Source organism: Peromyscus leucopus, chromosome 7 (genome assembly GCF_004664715.2).
Source record: "Peromyscus leucopus breed LL Stock chromosome 7, UCI_PerLeu_2.1, whole genome shotgun sequence".
NCBI classification, from domain to species: Eukaryota; Metazoa; Chordata; class Mammalia; order Rodentia; family Cricetidae; genus Peromyscus; species Peromyscus leucopus.
The window spans coordinates 69,414,677-69,427,999 of record NC_051069.1 but is presented as its reverse complement, the minus strand read 5'-3'; the positions used below and the strand labels follow the sequence as shown (position 1 = coordinate 69,427,999).

The 13,323-nt window shown below is 37.8% G+C and overlaps 1 protein-coding gene across 4 annotated transcripts in view; it reads right to left on the bottom strand.

Moving 5' to 3' along the window:
• Senp6 (SUMO specific peptidase 6) overlaps positions 1–13,323 on the bottom strand; it is a 95,619-nt gene that overhangs the window by 18,046 nt on the left and 64,250 nt on the right. For all 4 annotated transcript variants that reach the window (XM_028879845.2, XM_028879846.2, XM_028879847.2 and 1 more), the window contains 7 exons: positions 12,263–12,296; positions 11,563–11,757; positions 10,214–10,440; positions 8,533–8,642; positions 7,938–8,054; positions 4,832–4,951; positions 3,200–3,292 (listed from right to left, as the gene is read on the bottom strand). In XM_028879845.2, coding sequence (XP_028735678.1) covers positions 3,200–3,292; positions 4,832–4,951; positions 7,938–8,054; positions 8,533–8,642; positions 10,214–10,440; positions 11,563–11,757; positions 12,263–12,296 — 896 coding nt within the window. The remainder of the gene's footprint in view (positions 1–3,199; positions 3,293–4,831; positions 4,952–7,937; positions 8,055–8,532; positions 8,643–10,213; positions 10,441–11,562; positions 11,758–12,262; positions 12,297–13,323) is intronic.

The following is a 13,323-nucleotide window of genomic DNA, read 5'->3' as shown; positions in this document are numbered from 1 at the left end:
TACACCCCCAACCTGAACAGCATAACATCATTAGGTAACTCTTTTTCTGTATGACTTAGATGACTCCAAGGTAGTATTAGGAACAGTGCTATCTCTTCATCTGACAACATTCAGTACAAAGGTCATAAAAACTGGTTTTGGTCTCAGTATTTAAAAGGTCAAATGGAGCCTGGTGTGATGGTATACACCTTTAATCCTAGCACTTAGGAGGCAGAGGTAGAGGCGAGGCAGGCTGTCTCTTATGAGTTTGAGGCCAGTCTGGTTTACATAGCAAGTTCTAGGCAAGTCAGAGCTACACAATAAGACTGTGTCTCCAGAAAAAAAAATTATATATATATATATATATACACACATATAGATATCTAAAGGCAAGATGGATGAATATTCCTTTCCTATTCTTAATAATTAATTCTCATTCTCAGTATACAACGGACTTAGGTCAGTTTAAGCAGCATAAATAGTGTATCAACATCCTCATTTCGATAACTAAAACTTTCTAAGTTCCACTCAGTTTTAAAAATGTTGAAATGTCGAAAAGTGTGTTTCAAAACCTGATGCTGTGGCCAGGCAAGGTGGCAAAAGACTGTCCTCTGACACTTGAGAGGAAGAAGAACTAAAGGTTCAAGGTCACCTCTGGCTACATATCAAGTCTGAGGACAGCCTTGGACTACATAAAATCCTGAAAAACAGTATTTATGGTGTAATGTGGTGATTTTCAACCTACACTGTGGTGATAGTAGTCTAACAGCTTTACCATTCTGAAATCATGCCAATTTAAGAAGCCATACATTTTCTGTTATCTCACTAAAAACTAGGCAAAATACCTTTCTTTTCTCCTGACTGAAAGGACATGTGCCGAGGTTAACCTCAAGAATACAGGGCTTTAAATGTGTAGCTTTAAAAAACAACAACAAAAAACAAACAAAAACCAAAAAGCAGGCTCTCAACTATGTAGACCAGTTCTGGCCTAGAACTCAGACATCCACCTCTAGCCAAATAACTATATAAATCCCTGGTATGAGAAGAGGCTAAAATAGATAATTTTATTATGGCTGGATTATATCTAAATTCTAGGTTTGTGCTCTTTAGCAAATACTGGTACAATTTCTAACAAACAACTTATAAACAATTTTTAAAAAAATCAGCATCATGAGGTTAGAGAGATGGCTCATTGGCTAAGACCACTTACTGCTCTGGCAGAGATCCCATGGTTCAGTTTCAGAACCCACATGGTACCTTCCAAACATTTTTAAGTACAGTTGTAGGTGGTGCACATACATGCAAACACTTATACATATTAAATAAAAATAAATCTTTAAAAACTTAACATCAGGCTGGGCATGGTGGCGCATGCTTTTAATCTCAGCACTTAGGAGGTGAAGATTAAGTGGATCTTTTTGAGTCCAAGGAGCCTGGCCTACAGAGTTAGGCTAGCCAGGGCTACATGTGAGACCCTATCTCAAAAACAAAAAATTAACATCATTACTAAATGAAGCAGATGACAAACCAATGGTGGCCTATCTAGTAACTGGCACATATCAAATATCTGTGGCTTTCACCTCTTAAAAAAATGAAAAGTAAGATCTAGACACTTGCAGACTGTTTCCATCAGTCACCTCATGGGTGTAGCCTTCCTGCAGAATTCTGTATTGGCCTGCACCTCTATATTGGTTCTCCATCACATGTAAGATGACTGGAAGATTAATGGAGACTTCTATTGACAAAGATAATAATTATAGTGGCTCTAGATTATATATGACTCAGATAATATTTCAATTTAACACTTTTGTTATTTATTTCTTACAAACAACTTTCCTCTTTTTCTCTTAAGATGTTTGTGCTACTTTTTATGATAAATTCTAAGAAGCCTTAGTGTATGCAGAATAAATTTAAACTTGATTTTGAATTTTATTATGCTATGCATAATAATACAGTCTTGTATAACTGATGCTTTGACCCTAAAGAGAGCTAAGGTCTCCTAATTAACATCAGACACATAGACAGCGCGCGCGTGCGCGCGCGCACACACACACACACACACACACGAATGGCACAGCAGTGCTGGGAATAGAACCAAGGGCCTTCTACAAACTAGCCAAGCAGCCTGCTACTGGGCTACACTTCTAGGCCCTAAAACATAGTATTTATTATCTGTTTTAAGAGGGGATCTTAATATGTTGTCCAAATTAACTTCAAATTCTTGTGTTGAAGTGATCCTTGTGCCTTACTCTCCGAAGAAGCCATGGCTACAGCCACACATGTCAAAAATATTTTAAAGGAAGGGTTTGCTCATATTACAAAGCGAATTTACTTTACAAAAAATAATTAGTACACAGTTGAAATTTACAATCTAGTGTGACACAGTAAGGCTTATTACATATAATTGATCCTACGTAATACTAATTTCAGCCATAATTCCTCCAATTATAAAAAGATGAAAAGGGGGCAGAGTAAGGCATTTCTCGATGTGTCTAAGCAGAGTACAATACTAAGTCACAACGCATGCCATAAAACAGCTCTTCAGTCGAGTAGGAAGGGTACTTCTTCACTCACGCACACTTCTATCTCACTCTCCCCAGATCACAACAAATGACCATTCTTTCAAATGGGTTCTTTAAAGTAAAAGCAAACACAAACAAAGAAACACAAACTCTCCAATCTTAATCACATGATAAAGCTGCACAATATATCATCTGAACATTTCTACTGAAGCTCCTAGACTGCTTCTAATAGCATGCTTTAGTGTGAGGAAATGGCATAAACTCATCCACTTTTTCCTTTCCTATTAAATGTGAGTGAATTTTAAACGAAAGATTCAAATTCTTCTATGTGACCCAGTCATTTCTTCAAACAAGGTAATTTCCACAAACTATCTTATACTACACAGGCATCATTTTTAAAAATTACTTTCTTATACTTTGTCCAATACAATAAAATTAGAAGAATCTGTCCAATATACTCTACAAAATTCTGTCAGGTATTTTTTCCCCCGCAAGACAGTTTCTCTGTGTAGCCCTGGCTGTCCAAGAACTTGCTCTGTAGACCAGGCTGGCCTCAAACTCTGAGATCCACCTGCCTCTGGCTCCCGAGTGCTGGGATTAAAGGCATGTAGCTAAAAATCTGTATCTTATGAGCCAACAGAGAACTGTGTTTACATTCATAAAATACGTATTTTTAATACATAAAGACTTTTACTCACGCTTCATTAAGGGGTACAAAAATAAAATCCTTCTCAAAAATATCTACATGCCGGGTCCAAGTTTTCACTCTCCCATGTCGTTTTTGTTGTATTCTGTAAGAAAGAGATAATCACCTTCTAAAGTGTCATTACAGTTATGGCTTATATATAGCGACTTACAAATTAGAACATCCAGCTCTAACATCTCACAGTTTCACTTGATATTTTTCTTATGTGTATGAGTGTTTTGACCATATGTATATGTATCACATGTGTGCCTGGTGCACTCAAGTCAAAAGTGAGCACTGGATTCCCTAGGACTGGAGTAACAGATGGCCATTAGCTGCCGCTTGGTACTGGGAACCAAACCCTAGGCTCTCTGCATGAGCAGTAAGTGCCCTTAACTACTGAGCCATTCTGGTCCCATGAACAGAGTATTTTAAATGAAGCCAGATAGGGGAGGTATGAAACCTCATCACTGAATCTGCAGGTAAGGGTATTTAGTTCATTTTACAATATTCTGGGAATTTCAGTGCTTCTCCTGGATGAATTTCTTTCGTCTCTACCATTTCACTGGTGCGGCCAGTGTTGCTATTGGTAACTATACTGAGATACTTAACAGAGCATGACTTACTAGTACATGAAAGTAAGGGAGCAAGTAAAATATGCACTGTTTGTCAAGAAATAAAGCAGCACCATGAGTTATGGCCAATGTCAGAAATCTATCTCAAGTCTATGATATAAAATTAGGAACTTCATAAACAGTAGACAATAGAATTTTATCTGACATAGCAGCCCCAACTCAATGCATTTCAGTGTAGTTACAAGCAGATGCACCAACTCTTGAGCCTTTTGATTAAAGTAAGATTAAGACCTAAATGCCCTCACTATACAGAGATGACCTGTAAAGAACTTAGGTGTGACAGCAGAATAGAATCTCCTTAACTATTTTGAGAACAATCATTCTAAGAGCTTAGCACAGCAATGATGGATTCATAACCATCTAAGAAATACAATTAAGTCCTATTTGGGCACCACTGTTCTAGGCATTAAACCTACAACCTCTGAACCTACAACCTCTGGAGATAATCAAGGACATTGTTTTGAGAGAGTAGAAACAAATAAATGATGTTGTTCAATAAAAGAAAATGATTTTTAAAAGTTACCCCTTAAACTAGTGCAAGATTATTATGGCAGCTGAACATAAATCCATGAGAAAAACAACAAATCTGAGCTGGTGTGCTTTTCCTGGTGGCACACTCAAGAAACAAGCAGGTGAATACAGAGATATTTGAGGATTTTGCTGGGCTTTGTTTTCAAATATCATGAGCCCTTCATCTTGCATTAATGAATTCAACAAGTTGAGGATAGAAAATATTTTTGAGGGAAAGTATACCTGTAAGACACATACACTTTTCCTTGTTATTACCCATTGAAAAACACAGCCTAAAAAATATTTAATGTGTTACACACTAGTACGAGTATGCTAGAAATAAAGTATTTGAAAGAATATATGCAGGTCAAATGCAAATACTGCAACATTTCATCTACAAGACATGAATGGCTGTAAATGTGATGTCATATGTGAGACATGGAGAACTAATACGGATACTAAGGAATAACTACTGAATGAATTGTTAAGGTCTGACTTACGATAGGTTAGTTGTCTCAGCATTTCTCCTCTCTCTCTGATTAAGGCGTTTATAGAAAAAAGAACTGAATATATGAATTCGATCAGCATCTTCCTTCCTCAGTTTTTCAAGCACCAAGTATCTATTTGAAGCAAAAACAATTATCATATAATAGATCACAGTTCACTCAATAGACAGTAGTCAAGCAGTGATATAATTTATTTGGCCACCATAATCCCTATCTCTAAGAAATGCAGTTTACTTCATATACTAGATGCAATAATCACCAAAATACCTTTAGGCAATGAAAAGTATTTCATATATTTTTGTGTATTTGTGTGTGCCTGGGCCCCAGGGAGGCCAGAAGAGGGTACTGGATCCCCTGAAACTGGAATCAAAGACAGCACTAAGCTACCACATAGGTGCTAGAAACTGAACCTGGGTCATCTGCAAAAACAGCAACTGCTAAGGCATCTTTGCAGCCTCTAAATCCATGCCTTTAAAAGACATTAATTCTCCTGTACCACACTCTATTATGGCCCTGACTAGTTGGCCAGCAAGTTCTGTGGATCTGCTTGTCTCTGCTCACCCTCCACTGGTGCTTAGGTCACAGGCATGTAGAGGCAACTGGGCTTTGAACACAAAGGCTAGGGATTCACGCTGAAGTCTCTTGCTTACAGAACAAGCATTCTTATCCACTGAACCATCTCCCTAGTTCCAAGACCGTTTTTCAAACAAGGAAAATAAGAAGTTGGAGAGACACCAGCAGTTAAAGGTTCTTTCTGCTCTTCCAGAGGACCCTAGTTCAGTTCCTAGCACCTACTTGGGCAGCTCATAATTCCCCATAACTCCAGTTTCAGGGGATTTGACACTCTTCTGGTTTTGGTGGGTACTTGTGCACATGCCTATACACACACACACATGCACACAAATCTTAAAAAAAAAAACTGTTAACAAAACCCCACAGAACAAGAAAAACTACTGCCCTTTTATTTCACTTCTAAAAACATCATTAGAGATACTAATAAAAATTTTATAGCATGTATGTATTTTCCAAGACTTCCTTTATCAACTGCATACTTTTTACATCAAAGATTTATTTGTTATGGGATAATCTTTTTGTACATTGTGTAGATGGGTCCTGCCAAGGCACCTTCTGATTTGTTTAACAAATAGCTGAATGGCCAAAAGCTAGGCAGGAAAGGATACGGAGGACTTCTGGGCAAAGATAAGAACTCTGGGAAGGATCAGAAAGGCGGAGATAAGCCAGTGAGACTCAGAGAAAATTGGACATACTGTATGGAGGAGAGGTAACAAGCCATATGGCAGAACATAGATTAATATAAATGGGTTAATTTAATTTTTAAGAGTTAGCTGGGAACAAATCTAAGCTAAGGCCCAGCTTTCATAATTAATAAGGAGTCTCCATGTCACTATTTGGGAGCTGGCAGTTCAAAGAAAGTCCAGCAACATTTATTATATAAAATTTAATTGGAAACTATAAATATGAGTCCTGAATAAAGTCAGGACTACAAACTAAATTTTTAGTATAATATAAAAACTTAAGATTTCGGCCGGGCGGTGGTGGCGCACGCCTTTAATCCCAGCACTCGGGAGGCAGAGGCAGGCGGATCTCTGTGAGTTCGAGGCCAGCCTGGGATACCAAGTGAGTTCCAGGAAAGGCGCAAAGCTATGCAGAGAAACCCTGTCTCGAAAAGCAAACAAACAAACAAACAAAAAAAAAAACAAAAAAAAAAAAACTTTAAGATTTCAGTATGAAGCACAAACAATAACAAAAATATCAGTGGTTAGTTGGCAAATTGCTTGCTTAGCCATGTATAAAGCCCTAGGTTTATTCTCCAAACATCACATAAGCAAGTTTCAGCTCCGTGCTGGGTGTGGAAGTACACTCCTGTACCACCAGCAAGCAAGATCAGAAGTCCAAGGGTCATCCTCAGCTACACAGCTAATAATAAATAACCCCAAAATATCAAATACCCACTTAAAGGGTTAAAAGTAAAAGGAAGAAATGCTTGCCAGGAAAGTAAAAAGAAACATGTCTATTGTCAACAAAGCAGACTCAAGAACAGGAAGATCAGGGATAAGAAAAATATCACGTAGTGATAAAGATTAGTTCTCCAAGATATAAGAGCATATTTTCCTACCAATAAAACTTTTTAAAAAGGTGGCTTTAAAGATAGCACAGCTGGAGATTTCAACAATCCTTTGTAATAATTTTATAGAATAATTAGGCATAAAATCTCTAAGGATTTTACATATGCTAGCCAAGTGTTCCTATCCAAGCCAAACTGAGCCAGAACTCCATTCAACCATCATTAAAATTATGTTCTTCATGCTTATGTTTTGTGTTCATGTAAGTTCTGGTGCTAGTGGAGGCCAGAAGAGGGTATCAGACCCCTGGAGCTAGAGTTACATGTCTTTTGCCTTCCAAAGTATGAGTGAATTCCACTACTAAGCTATTAAATCAATTTTGCAGCAGGTTTCAACAATCAGATTTCAAAACACATTTTGAGTTATGAGATACACTGAAATAAATTAGAAAACAACAGCCTGGATATAAGGAGGGTAAGTTCTATTTTGTTTCATGTATGTGGGCCCTTTCATTACACATGGTAAGTTAGTATTTATGAAAACTGTGCTTGCTGGGCACGGTCCTGACTACCTCACATATATTACTACTTCATTCAAGTCTTACAACCCTTTATTCTCATTTTTTTTTTAAATTTTTATTTATTTATTTAATTTTTTTTTTTTTTTTTTTTTTTTTTGATTTTTTGAGACAGGGTTTCTCTGTGTAGCTGTGCGCCTTTCCTGGATCTCGCTCTGGAGACCAGGCTGGCCTCAAACTCACAAAGATCCACCTGCCTCTGCCTCCCGAGTGCTGGGATTAAAGGCGTGCGCCACCACCGCCCGGCCTTTATTCTCATTTTTAAAATGTGGAAACATAGGTACAATAAAATACTTAAGTAGAGGATTACTCTTAAGTGTCAGAGTATATTACAGTGATAAAAATTTCCATTGAATAGTCTGACTTTAGAAAACAAAGACTTAAAAAGATAAACAATGGCAGGATGTTTAAAAGTTTGCTAATAAGCTAGCTAACTTACTTCAAATAGAAGTCGATGATAACATCATTTAAGAACTCTCCTTCAGTGAGACAGTGCAGGTCCTCATTAGTAACAGAGATGCCTCCCTTAGCTGGAGGTGGTGGATACACTATCAATCTAGAACAAAGGAAGAAGAAAGCATTACTAAACACAGAAACAGACATTTTTTTTTTTTAATTTTATTTATTTTACAATACCATTCAGTTCTACATATCAGCCACGGGTTCCCCTATTCTCCCCCCTCCCACCCCCTCCCCTTACCCCCAGCCCACCCCCCATTCCCACCTCCTCCAGGGCAAATCCTTCCGAGAGGACTGCAATCAACCTGGTAGACTCAGTCCAGGCAGGTCCAGTCCCTTCCTCCCAGACTGAGCCAAGTGTCCCTGCATAAGCTCCAGGTTTCAAACAGCCAACTCATGCAATGAGCACAGGACTTGGTCCCACTGCCTAGTTGCCTCCCAAACTGATCAAGCCAAACAACTGCCACACCTATTCAGAGGGCCTGATCCAGCTGGGGGCCCCTCAGCCTTTGGTTCATAGTTCATGTGAGAAACAGACATTTTTAAGTACTGCATACAAAAAAGAATTTTCTCACTTTTCTACAGGGCCAATGAAGATGGTATGGCTCTCTCCAGCTTCTTCCTCCTCATCAAAAAACTGCAATTCTTGTTTGCTTCTAAGTTGTATTTTAGATTCAAAGGACATCTGGTAGAGAAAATAACCAATTTGTGAAGTTAATTGGGAATTTTTTTTTTTTTTTTTAAAAAAAGATCAAGGCAGAAAAGGTGTTCGATGGAAAATGGAAAAAGCACTCAGGAGACATGGGCAGGCTCACTACAGGCTTCAGACAGCCTCGTCTCCAAAGGGACTTTGAGGGCAGCCAGGGCTATACAGCAAGATCCTGCCTTGCAAAATATAAATAAAAATTATATATATATATATATATGTGTGTGTGTGTGTATGTATATGTATATATAGTATGTATAAAATATATATAATTTACACACATACATATAAACATATATATGACTGAGAAGCAACAAAAACAGCCAGGAATAGGGTGACTTTCACTTCCAGACAAAATAGAATAATGGCTTTCCAGTTCTCATTTCTACTATTCCTATTAAATCAGACTGGTAAGAGAAGACCCTCTAAAGTAAACAAACCCCAACATTGTTTTTTTCTGACAGCAGTCAAAATCCTGCAAAAGAGGCAGGACTTCTCGCTCTCCCCTTTCCTGCCTCCCACTACATGTATGAGGTTAGTTAGTAAGACTGTGTCTTGTGGGTAGATATATAGCTAGCTCATTGGAGATGAAGAGAGCAATAAAAAGAGAGCAATAAAAAGAAAAGTTTGTCAGGCGTGGTGGTGCACACACCTTTAATCCTAGCCCTTGAAGTAAGAGTGGGAAAAAGGCAGATTACTGTGAGTTTGAGGCTAGCCTGGTCTATAGTAAGTCTTAGGTCAGCCAGAGTTACAGAGTGAGAAAAAACAAGTTTTCAGCTGGGTTTGGTGGGCACGGGTGTATTCTAGAACCTAAGACATACAAGCAGGGCAGCCAGTTTGTGGTTAGCTTATAAAGCAAGACCCTGAAACAAATGAACGAACCCCATCAAATTATGCCTTGAATAGGCCACATTTCTAAGTTTGCAGCCAGGTTGAGAGATTTATTCCCAATAAACTAAGCAAACCTCAAAACTAATAGAACCCAACAGCTGTAGAAACGGCACAGTTCTACCATGGCCTATGGCTCACACAGCTTGAGAGTTACCTAACTCTGAAGCATTTCTATATAACTGCATGCACTTTTTCACAAAGTCAGAGTATATCTTTACTTCCAATGTTGTCAATTACGTTAAAACAAGTGTGTGCTATGCACAGGGGACCTAAACCTCAGCCCTAGGACACAGGGTAACAATCTATATCAATGAGCTGTGTCTGTCTATGTATGCTCAAAATGCAGCACAGAGAGAAAGACGGGAGAAAAAGGACCAGAACAGTGTGGAAAGGAACTAAAAAAGATCCCAAAACTTGTATCAAATACTGTTTTAAAATTTAAATATCTTTAATTTTAAAATGGATTTTTTGAAGTCTAACTTTAAAAGGAGCAATATTAAAACATTTTATTTTAAAATTACTCATTATTATTGAGGGTGTAGCTCAGCGGCAAGGTATCTGCCTAGCATATGTAAAGCCCTGGGTTTGATCCCCAGCATCACAAAAAACAAACAGAATTACCCATCATTAAAATGACTAAGATTTGTAAATATAATTACAGTTTTCACTTTGTTCTCTTTTTGCACACAATTTCCTTTGATGCTCTCTTCATAGCTTCTTGTACAGGCAACAAGTCTGCTATTGGCTTCTTCAAAAGGAATTTTCGCAAAAAAGTTGGAAACATTATTCTTTATACCAATGTCAGTAATGATACTTTCAAAGACCACATTTGCCTGAGGATCAAGGCCAGTCTGAAAAATTAAAATAATGTATTGTTCTTCTAAACCTGTAAAGAAATAAATATAACTATAAGGCTGAAAGAAAAAATAAGTAATAAACAACTTTAGAGCATACCAACCAGTGATGAGTGTGGTGACTGTGTCTGTAGTTCCAGCACTTGGAAAGTGAAGGCAGGATTGCCAAGAGTTTGTGGAAAGCCTGGGCTACACAGTGAATACTGAAACAATCTCTCTCAAAAAAAGAAAGAGAAGAAAAAAGGCAAAGACGGTTGGAGGGTTGGGGAGATAATTCAGTCAGTAAAATGCTTGCCACCCAAGCATGAGAAAGAACCTCAGTTTGATTCCCAAACCCACACAAAAAGCTGGGTGTGGTGTGACAGGCTTGTAATCCCAGTGGGGGAGACAGAAGCAGGCAGATCCGTGGTTTGCTATATGGTAAGTCTCAGGGCAGTGAAAGACAGTGTCTCAAAAGCTGGACAATACCTGAGGTTGACCTCGGGCTTCCACATCTGTGCTTGCACACACATGTGCATTTGCCCATACAAATAAGAAGAGTATCAACTAATTATTTCCTAGGTGATTACAGTTCTGGAATATATATCCATAACAGTGTTTAGTACATAAGGACACACACTAAATACTGGGAAAATGAGGAGTGTTACCTAGAAATGTTAACTAAGTTACCAAAACAAAGGAACCAGATCCCAGACTGGAGAAATGGCTCAGAGGTTAAGAGTACTGACTGCTCTTCCAGAGTCCTGAGTTCAATTCAGTGAATAGTTGTGTAAAGAACTGAATTTATTTAAAGGATAAAGACCGCTTCCAAGGACTTTAAAATGTCCTAGTTCCATCAGTTAACTGGTCACATCAGTTAAATTCATTTTACTTAGCATTATGGACTTCAGATCTTTTGAGTTTTAACCCAATTTGCAAACTTTCTAAATGCTTTAGATAAATCCAAGTTTTATCTTCAACCCTTCTACTTTCTGTGGGCTTTTCCTCAGAGGCTGCTACACCCATTTCAGATGGTACCAAATGAAGTGATGACCTACCTGAAGTCACTGCTTCAACTTCTCTTGGACTGATAAAACCTTCTACTTTCTAAAACACTCCTATCCTGCTAACTCGGTAGACCTTCTACCTTAGTTGTAATTTGTCTACAAACTTACTTGTTAACCTGTTCACTCCTTTACAATTATTCCAAACTTTATCTTCTTTATTCATCTGCAGCTGCATGCTCAGCTTTTGATAAACTGCTGGTATGGCTTGCAGAAACACTACTGGTAATTTCCGGACATTACACCATTCACATTTAGTTAGATCAGAGGTATTTAAAATAATCTCTACAGGATCACTTTCTGGTCCTAGAGGGAAATAACAAAAAAGGAAAAAGGAGTAAATATTTAAGCTGGTATACCACAAACGGGAAATACAAGCTTAAAATTAATCATTTACTATACTCTCTATATATTAAGAATTTCAAGCTGGGAATGGTGACACATGCCTTTAATCCTAGCACTCAAGAGGCATAGACAGTGAGTTTGAGGCCAGCCTGGTCTACAGAGCAAGTTCCAAGACAGCTAGTGCTGTTACAAAAAGAAACCCTATCTTGAAAAACCAAAACCAAAACCAAAACCAAAAACCAAAAACCAAACAAATAAACAAAAAAAAACCCCTTCATTTATAAAACATAATTTTTTTCCCAAATAAAAAGTATTAGACTTTGTTACATTGCAGAATGAAATTACATAAACACCCAGGTCCTTTATAAGATGAACTAATTATTGAGTTCTATGAATATTTATTACTATAAAAAATGGGTCAGTGTAGACAAAACTTTAGTGCATGTACAGATAAAAAATAGCTTACCATCTAGATGTATCTTGATTGACTCTAAAGAAAACTTTAAAAAAAGAAAAAGACAAATTAGTGTTGATGTTAGACTTATGGAGATTTTGTTCTGAATACTCTAAATGGCATAAATGGTCCATAAGCATACAAAGGGCAGAAAAACTGAGTCAGATACCATGTGCTTAAATCTCAGATGAACTGGGCAGATCAGGCCAGGCAGTGGTGGCACTCACCTTTAATCCCAGCACTTGGGAGGCAGAGCCAGGCGGATCTCTGTGAGTTCGAGGCCAGCCTGGTCTACATAGTGAGATCTAGGACAGGCACCAAAACTACACAGAGAAACCCTGTCTCGGAAAAAAAAAAAAAAAAAAAGAAAAGAAAAAAAAAATTCAGATATTCTGAACATTTTAGGGAAGTTGACAGACTATAACAATAAAAACCTACCTGAACATTCCTTTCCTAGATTCATTAAGTTAATATTTTCACACATCTACTACATTACCCTTTATAGATTATCTTTTTACTTTAAAAAAGCCACAAAGCAGGCTACGGTAATTACTTCATCCTCAAATCCTTCAGCATGAATCTTCTCAGAACAAAAACATTTTACTACACAACTGAAGTTATCAGTACATCTAAGAAATCAAAACTAACTTCTTCAACATATGGTTTATGCTTAAATTTCCATAAATGCTCACAATTATCAACTGATCCTTGTTTTTACTTTCCCTTAGTCATTATCTGTCAATATTACATAGCATGTACCCACTGTGTCTACTCTATACTAGAAACTTGCCTCTCTTTATGACATGGCTTTTATGAAGTCTAAGTTATACAAAACATGCAATCTCCTAGAGGGGTGTTTCCTTATCTCCAAATCCAGGGCACACATTTTCACTACAAGTAGCACATGGGTGATGTGCTGAAACCCCACACTTTCCTTCTGAAGAGTCCAGCTGTCTCACTGTAATGGCAAGCTTAGTCACCTGGCCTCAGCAGTACCTGCTAGGCTTTCACATTGTTTCCATGTTTGCCCACTTCCAACGATAATCTGAGCAAAGATACTTAAAGTGTATGGC